The sequence below is a fragment of the Coregonus clupeaformis genome, chromosome 29, assembly GCF_020615455.1.
Source record: "Coregonus clupeaformis isolate EN_2021a chromosome 29, ASM2061545v1, whole genome shotgun sequence".
Lineage (NCBI taxonomy): Eukaryota > Metazoa > Chordata > Actinopteri > Salmoniformes > Salmonidae > Coregonus > Coregonus clupeaformis.
Genome location: NC_059220.1, coordinates 39,779,546 through 39,788,294, shown reverse-complemented (window position 1 = coordinate 39,788,294; position 8,749 = coordinate 39,779,546). Strand labels below are relative to the sequence as shown.

Here is an 8,749-nt window from a genome sequence, read left to right as displayed (position 1 = left end):
TGTTTCATATAGAAGTGTTGACCCAAATACTGTAAGTCAGTCAGGAAGGTGCTTGTCCTTCAGACTGACTTTTAACCGTGCTGGCCTAAGCAGAATTAAGTCTTGGTGTGTGTATGTGTAGGAGGGTGATGGTGAGTGGGTGGAGGAGTGGGATCAAGTGGCCTACAGCATTTCACAACATTTATACAAACTGCATCTGACTCATATTGTTTGATTTTTCACTGTTTTATTTAAAACTGATGAAACTGGTTTACAAAATGCAGTTCAGTGTATTCTGTATAAACTTTCATCCAGGGTACATTATTACAGGTAGTGATAAGTTAGCTTCATGTTAGTTAAATGCCAAGTTTATTGAAATGCCTATAAGTTATTAATGTTGTTTTAATAAGATGAGACAGATGCAACAAGTCTCAATACCATTAACTACAGTATTTGACATGTTAATGTGTTTACATGTTGTGTGTGTGTGTGTCTCTTTCTGTGCATCCAGGAGTCTCTCCTTTGGATCCAGGACACACTCACACACACTGCACCCCAGCGTCCTCGTTGTGTTGACAGTTGTTGACGCCCAGGCCGTTGTGGGGGCAGTCAAACACACTGGTCTCTGTGCCTTTGCAGCGCAGGTCATCAAACCAGATCTTACCCATTCCTAAAAGAATCACAACACAATCCACAAGCCAAGTCCAGGAGATTCAACAATGAACAGTGAGCAATTTATGAATATCTATAGTGTGAAACAAAACTCAACCACGAAAGGATCTCTATACATCCTCAGAAGGAACAAACAGACAAAACCAAATGGAGTATCTATCGAAGTGATAAGGTAGAGGATGGACTCACCGGCGCTGGCTGTGAAGACTGTAGAGGCTCTTTGGTACCCCAGCATCTGGCAGAGCACCGTCCCGTCCAGTGTGTCAAAGCTGTCGTCACACACCGTACCCCACTGCCCCAACCACATCACCTCCACTCTCCCACGAGCCCCCCCGCCAGCAATACGCACATTCGCTGTCATCAGATAGAGACATTTGAAAATACTTTATGCATGCATGTGATTGAAAATGAATTGTTGTGAGGACAGACCCTGGGAGACAGGAAGCAAGTATAGGGAGTGAGCATTTAATGGAAAAAACAGACAGGAACAAAACACGGACAGCGTCTGAACAGGGGAAACGAAACAACATCAATGCTGACACCGGGATCAAACAGAGGAATAGACAGCTATAGGGGAGGTAATTAACAAAGGGAAGGAGTCCAGGTGAGTCCTTCCCTTTGTCCAGGTGCGTCCAGGTGCGTAATGATGTGCAGCCTGGCGCCCTTGAGCGCCAGGGAGGGGGAGCGGGAGCATATTCACATGAATATTCAGTTAAATGAATAAATATCATATTTAAATACAGAAAATATTTAGGTAAATAAATGCACATCAGCACATATGTGTGTGTGTTTGTGTCTGTGAGGCTCCACAGCTCCACACACTCACCTGGTCCAGCTGCTCTTTCACCCTTCTCTCCACGTGGACCTTGGCTTCCAGGACTTCCCTGCAACCCTGGAAAACCTAGGACATACAGAAGTAAAAATTAAACACACACACGCAATCCCGCACAGATGCAGACACAAAAAAATTAAGCACACTCACACGCAATCCCGCACACGCACGCACACACGCACACGCATACACACACACATACACACACACACACACAGACACACACACACAGACACACACACACCAGGAAATCCTCTTGTTCCATTAACACCAGCAGGTCCTCTTGGTCCTATGGAAGAACAACAAGAACCACAGATTTGTCCAAGAAGTCATACATGATTAAAATAACACTTAACGGTAGGAGAATATAATAAAGAAAATGTAGACCATCTACATAACCTGTCATTCTTGTAATCAACTGTTTGAAGGACGTGATTATGAGGTTCCTATAGCTCAGAAACAGTGTGAGACTCACCTTCAGGTCCTATGGGTCCAGGTTGTCCTATCAGCCCTGTGTCACCCTTCGGACCACGGGCCCCTTTTAATCCACCACGCCCCTGGACTCCTGGAAGATTCACAGCACACTATGTCACACTCGCTCTACAATGTGGAGGCTATACAGTACAGTAAAGATGAAAATGTAAAAATCTGAAGAAATTCGCACACAGTCACACACACTAACACAGACAACCTCATGCTTGGCCTCATGAAACAGTTAAACATCAACAGTTATTTACCAGTGTCCCCTTTGGTCCCGTTCTGGCCTGGTATCCCGGGTAAACCTGTGAAGAGGTTGGGAGGTTAAAGGTTAGAGCAAGAGAATAGAATAAAGGCCAGGTTCAGTTTATTGTTGAATACTAAAAAATAGGTTGTTTACATGTGAGCCCTTCAAATATGCAAATATGCACAGAGAAGTATATCTCTGTGTCCAGTATGAAGGAAGTTAGAGATAGTTTCACGAGCCAATGCTAACTAGCGTTAGCACAATGACTGGAAGTCTATGGGTATCTGCTAGCATGCTATAGGACTTCCAGCCATTGTGTTAACGCTAGTTAGCATTGGCTCGTCATTGCACTAACGCTAATCAGCATTGGCTCACGCAACTACCCCAATGTACTTCATACTGGACACAGATACATAAAAAGGCTATCCACAAGTTCATCTGACTCTGGGGAAGTATATAAAGGGCCCCATTGCCAAAATCCCGAAGTATCCCTTTAAGCCCATGCAGACTCACCAATGTGTCCCATATCCCCCTTTGGTCCCGGTGGTCCTGACAGCCCAGGGGGTCCTGAACAGTTAGTGGCTGCACTGTCTGTATGACACATAATCAGAGTTCTGTATACACGAACGTACACACACGCACACACAATATCCACTAAAGAGAATCAAATACAGTGGGGAAAAAAAGTATTTAGTCAGCCACCAATTGTGCAAGTTCTCCCACTTAAAAAGATGAGAGAGGCCTGTAATTTTCATCATAGGTACACGTCAACTATGACAGACAAATTGAGAATGTTTTTCTCCAGAAAATAAATTTTTATGAATTTATTTGCAAATTATGGTGGAAAATAAGTATTTGGTCACCTACAAACAAGCAAGATTTCTGGCTCTCACAGACCTGTAACTTCTTCTTTAAGAGGCTCCTCTGTCCTCCAATCATTACCTGTATGAATGGCACCTGTTTGAACTTGTTATCAGTATAAAAGACACCTGTCCACAACCTCAAACAGTCACACTCCAAACTCCACTATGGCCAAGACCAAAGAGCTGTCAAAGGACACCTGAAACAAAATTGTAGACCTGCACCAGGCTGGGAAGACTGAATCTGCAATAGGTAAGCAGCTTGGTTTGAAGAAATCAACTGTGGGAGCAATTATTAGGAAATGGAAGACATACAAGACCACTGATAATCTCCCTCGATCTGGGGCTCCACGCAAGATCTCACCCCGTGGGGTCAAAATGATCACAAGAACGGTGAGCAAAAATCCCAGAACCACACGGGGGGACCTAGTGAATGACCTGCAGAGAGATGGGACCAAAGTAACAAAGCCTACCATCAGTAACACACTACGCCGCCAGGGACTCAAATCCTGCAGTGCCAGACGTGTCCCCTTGCTTAAGCCAGTACATGTCCAGGCCCGTCTGAAGTTTGCTAGAGTGCATTTGGATGATCCAGAAGAGCATTGGGAGAATGTCATATGGTCAGATGAAACCAAAATAGAACTTTTTGGTAAAAACTCAACTCGTCGTGTTTGGAGGACAAAGAATGCTGAGTTGCATCCAAAGAACACCATACCTACTGTGAAGCATGGGGGTGGAAACATCATGCTTTGGGGCTGTTTTTCTGCAAAGGGACCAGGACGACTGATCCGTGTAAAGGAAAGAATGAATGGGGCCATATATCATGAGATTTTGAGTGAAAACCTCCTTCCATCAGCAAGGGCATTGAAGATGAAACATGGCTGGGTCTTTCAGCATGACAATGATCCCAAACACACCGCCCGGGCAACGAAGGAGTGGCTTCGTAAGAAGTATTTCAAGGTCCTGGAGTGGCCTCCAGATCTCAACCCCATAGAAAATCTTTGGAGGGAGTTGAAAGTCTGTGTTGCCCAGCGACAGCCCCAAAACATCACTGCTCTAGAGGAGATCTGCATGGAGGAATGTGCCAAAATACCAGCAACAGTGTGTGAAAACCTTGTGAAGACTTACAGAAAACGTTTGACCTGTGTCATTGCCAACAAAGGGTATATAACAAAGTATTGAGAAACTTTTGTTATTGACCAAATACTTATTTTCCACCATAATTTGCAAATAAATTCATTAAAAAATCCTACAATGTGATTTTCTGGATTTTTTTCTCATTTTGTCTGTCATAGTTGACGTGTACCTATGATGAAAATTACAGGCCTCTCTCATCATTTTAAGTGGGAGAACTTGCACAATTGGTGGCAGACTAAATACTTTTTTCCCCCACTGTACATGCACAATATCACACCTAACACAGGGGAACTTCACCCCTTTTAACATCATATACATTATCTCTGGCACCATAGCAATGGCTACAAGTCGTGAAGTGGCTGTGCTAAGAAAAATGTACTGTATTTGTGGTGAAGCAAGTAGAACTCCAAAATAGCTTCATTTCCAGATAGTAATGCATTTACTCAGCACTTCTAATTTCAATTCAGAGGACTTAAAATGGACAGATTTCACAATGATGATCTGCTGATATGGTTTCCGAATTACTGTGACAACAGGAACAGAAATTGAGAAGGCTGAAATGGAAGTGGAACTACTGCCTGGAAATGTCACATGTTAATTTGATTCATGATAACTTCATATTTATGATAACTCATAATATAGGATAATATAAAAGATAGATTTAGTGGGGAATATTTGTATTTATGACTCTGTTATCCCCAAAAGTGGAGTTTGAGTCTATTGTCAGGAGTGGATCTCCTACCTATTCCAGACCGTAAGAGAATAAGGCCTTGTGCTCACCAGGCTGTTAAAAATATCCATTTCCTTTCATGGAGAGAAAGAATAGTATCTGCCTGGGCAGCAACAGCAGCAGCAGCAGCTTTGACCATCTAACCTACACTTTATAAAACGCATTAACGTCCCCCCTCGAAAGCTTTTGAAGAATCAGGGCTTGTTTTTCAGCTGTAACAAATGCAAAGTCCTGGAGCAAGTTCAGCCAATCAAATATGAATCAAAGGCATATTTTATTTCGATTGGGCTGTGGGACATCAAGTGCACGACACACGTTTACTCTGTGACGGATGGGGTGAAAGAGGGGGAGAGAGGCGGAGTCAGAATGAAAAAGGGGTAATATTCAGTATTCCTGACACTTAATCACCCAACTCCACCTGCAGATCTGGCCCCTGTGAAACTGTCAATAATTAATCTAGCCTCTGAATGTCTCTTAGACTAAAAGAGCTCATTAATACCACAGTACTTCAACCAAACTATGGTGAAATATTCCCAGCCTGTCCACTAAGGAGCTGTAAAGTTAGTGTTGATGAATGGGTCATTGTCATGGTAAACAGTCAACTTATCCACCATGTTCTCCAAAACTCTACTGCTTGAGTTCTATCCCATGTTAGTACTACTGGACTGGTTCTATGTTAGTACTAATGGACTTACCTGGTGCACCAGCTGGTCCTTGTGGTCCAGTGGCACCATCTTCACCTGAAACATTTACATGTTATAGAGTTGATGTACTGGATTGAGATCATTAGTGGTAGAACCACAAGAGAACTCTGTGTGAGCCAGTGGAAATGAGCATTAAGAACCACAGACTACTAAATGCATTGTTATGACATAAAATATCAGTAATAATGTCACATTTCCTATTGGGGTTTATATTGAGGTTAAGGTTTGATGTCAGTAGGAGTAAGGTCAATCACCTTTGGGTCCGGGTTCCCCTGGTTCTCCATTGGCTCCAGTCTGGCCATCAACTCCAGGGTCTCCTTTTTGTCCTGTCTCACCTGGAACACACAGTAACCCTCTCATTATCTACTGTCTCACCTGGAACACAGTAACCCTCTCACTATCTACTGTCTCACCTGGAACACAGTAACCCTCTCACTATCTACTGTCTCACCTGGAACACAGTAACCCTCTCACTATCTACTGTCTCACCTGGAACACAGTAACCCTCTCACTATATACTGTCTCACCTGGAACACAGTAACCCTCTCACTATCTACTGTCTCACCTGGAACACAGTAACCCTCACTATCTATTTATATTCAAAAGCAAACATTAAATGTTACTGCGTGAATCACATCAAATCAACTTTACAGATCACAGATCACCTGACAGAGAAAGGTCTGTATGAAACATTATTGATATTGAGTCTGATGGATTCTTAACTTTTCTTTGATGGATTATGTTATTGCAAAAATACAATCATTGCCTCAAAAAATGGCACCTTTCCATGTTAGCTGACTGAAAGTGGCTGCCTGCTTACTTAACCGCTATAGTTAGCATCCATTCTATAGTATGATGAAGGATGGCATTTTGGTAGGACGACCTATTGGAAAACGCCTGACTCAGGCTCGCATGGTAATCTGTTAGCTTGTGTGAAAGTCCATCCCTGATTGAGACTTCATACAGGGGTAAATGTCAGTGCATTGACTAAGCAGTGGGTTATTATGAAACGGAGAGGCAGGCAGATCATTCATCCTCCACTTCCTCTGATCCTGACTGGAGATGACAGGTCATCAGTGCACAGATCATTACAGGACAGACAATGCTACATATTTCCTCTCCTACAACCTTACAATGTGTGGTAGAGTTAGATTGGTGCTGAGCTAACATTGGCTGTTGCAGTGATGCAGTGATGCCACTACAATTGAGCAATGCAGCGCATTATGTGGACTCACCTGTGTCTCCTTTTTCCCCCCTCGCACCAGGTGGACCTAGGGGAACCACAGCATCAAATTACATGTGAATTACAAGCATGTGGTGTAAGGGACATTGATACCTCTCTTCCTCTCGTCTGTGGTTGTTGATTCGGCACTAAGGATGAGGGAACTTACCAGTAGGTCCCTGTGGGCCTGGTGGAGCTGCAATGCAACAACACTTTATTATTACACCAAATACATTCTTGTGTTGTAATTTATACTTTGCAAAGCATAATGACAAAAACATGATATGCTAATCTCACACAACACAAGGGCCAATTGCTCTACAACCCAAAATGTGGGTGTATACCTACCTCCATGTGTACCCATATTTTATATCAAATGTAAGAACTATCAACCTGGACATCCTGCCATTTTTTACAGTAGCTACCTTTGAGGAATCTGAGTGCTTTCACTGTGTCCTGAAGGAGAGTGGTGCTGGCATTGACCACGCCCAGGTCCGTCCTCAGCTGGCCCAGCTGGCCATCCTCCCCACATAGGTTGGTGACCTGGGTCTGTAACCTCCCCAGGTCTCCTCTGAGAGAGGTGGACTCCAGGCTGGTGTTTCTGGCCAGGGTACGGAGGTCCTCCTCCTGGTCCGTCCCTAGGGGGATGTGGATGTCGGTCAGCGTCGCTGTCCTGGAGCCAGAGGAGGAGAAACTACTAGACTCCATCGAAAAGACTGGGGGGAGGTGCACAGAGAGAGACAAAAAGTGTCACTAATACAGGAAGTCGTGTGATGCAGTTCAGGATATAATGGAAAATCTGGTTTCTCATTTACATTAGACAAACGTATTTGAACCATTTTGGACATAAAACCAACCAATGGTTGATGTACCTTTATACAGGAGGAAGGCATTCAGTGCAGTCAGAAGGATGAGGTAAATGACAATAACATTCAGACATCGCTGTGCTCCTCTGGCCTTGGCTGGTTTTAGATCTGAAACATGTTGACATGAACACAAACTATTTATGCTACATTCCAAATGGGGCTCTACCATCTACCCCCCTAGGCACTCACTACTGTTGAATCACCAAGCCTTTGGTCAAGAAGAACTTACGAGTCAAAATGTTGCCACTGTGACCCCCAGGTCCACCCCTGTAACCCCCAGGTCCGCCCCTGCGACCCCCAGGTCCACCCCTGCGACCCCCAGGTCCGCCCCTGCGACCCCCAGGTCCACCCCTGCGACCCCCAGGTCCACCCCTGTGACTCCCAGGTCCGCCCCTGCTTACCGCTGCTCTGGAAGGTGTACATGTCAGTCCTGCTCAGTTTCATGTCCAAGTCATACAGTGGGTTACTCTGGCAGAACGAGCTGATGTGATCCTCTCCTCTTTCTACTGATGTCTCCATGTTACTCCAAAGTGAGATCCTCCTCAAGGCCCTCTTATAACAACACATCATTACGTAAACAACATAAAATCCACCCATTTAACACATAGCGGAAGTCATCTGATTTGGGGCTGAGGTAGCAAAAATGAGCTACATTGGTAGTGGTAAGAGCAATCTGTTGAAAAAGGGAAGTAGCATGGGTACATAAGTTTGGATTGACCTGACACTGAACTCTACATCTCCTGCTAAGAATGTCAGTTCCATTGCCTTTTGTAGGAAATACTGTTTCTCTCTCTCTCTCTCTCTCTCTCTCTCTCTCTCTCTCTCTCTCTCTCTCTCTCTCTCTCTCTCTCTCTCTCTCTCTCAGTTGTCAAATCCTAATGAGGACAGCGCTGATTCATCTGATTTTGAATCAGGAGGACAATGAGGACAGGTTCATCTGATTTTTGATTGCATCCTGCCACCCTGTGGTCATTGGACAGAAGGCAATCTAATGAATGAAAACAACACTTCCCTGCCTGCCCT

General features: G+C 44.2%; 1 protein-coding gene across 1 annotated transcript; it reads right to left on the bottom strand.

Annotated features, from left to right (window-relative positions):
• Window positions 1-209: 209 nt before the first annotated feature.
• Window positions 210-8,262, bottom strand: marco (macrophage receptor with collagenous structure). The gene is made up of 14 exons (XM_041883345.2): window positions 8,128-8,262; window positions 7,733-7,834; window positions 7,286-7,576; window positions 7,030-7,056; window positions 6,874-6,909; window positions 5,893-5,973; window positions 5,630-5,674; window positions 2,721-2,798; window positions 2,221-2,265; window positions 1,959-2,048; window positions 1,728-1,772; window positions 1,478-1,552; window positions 841-1,005; window positions 210-649 (listed from the first exon to the last, which is right to left on the bottom strand). The coding sequence occupies exons 1-14, from the start codon at window positions 8,243-8,245 to the stop codon at window positions 519-521; spliced, it is 1,329 nt and encodes a 442-aa protein (XP_041739279.1). The 5' UTR covers window positions 8,246-8,262; the 3' UTR covers window positions 210-518.
• Between the last annotated feature and the right edge of the window lie 487 nt (window positions 8,263-8,749).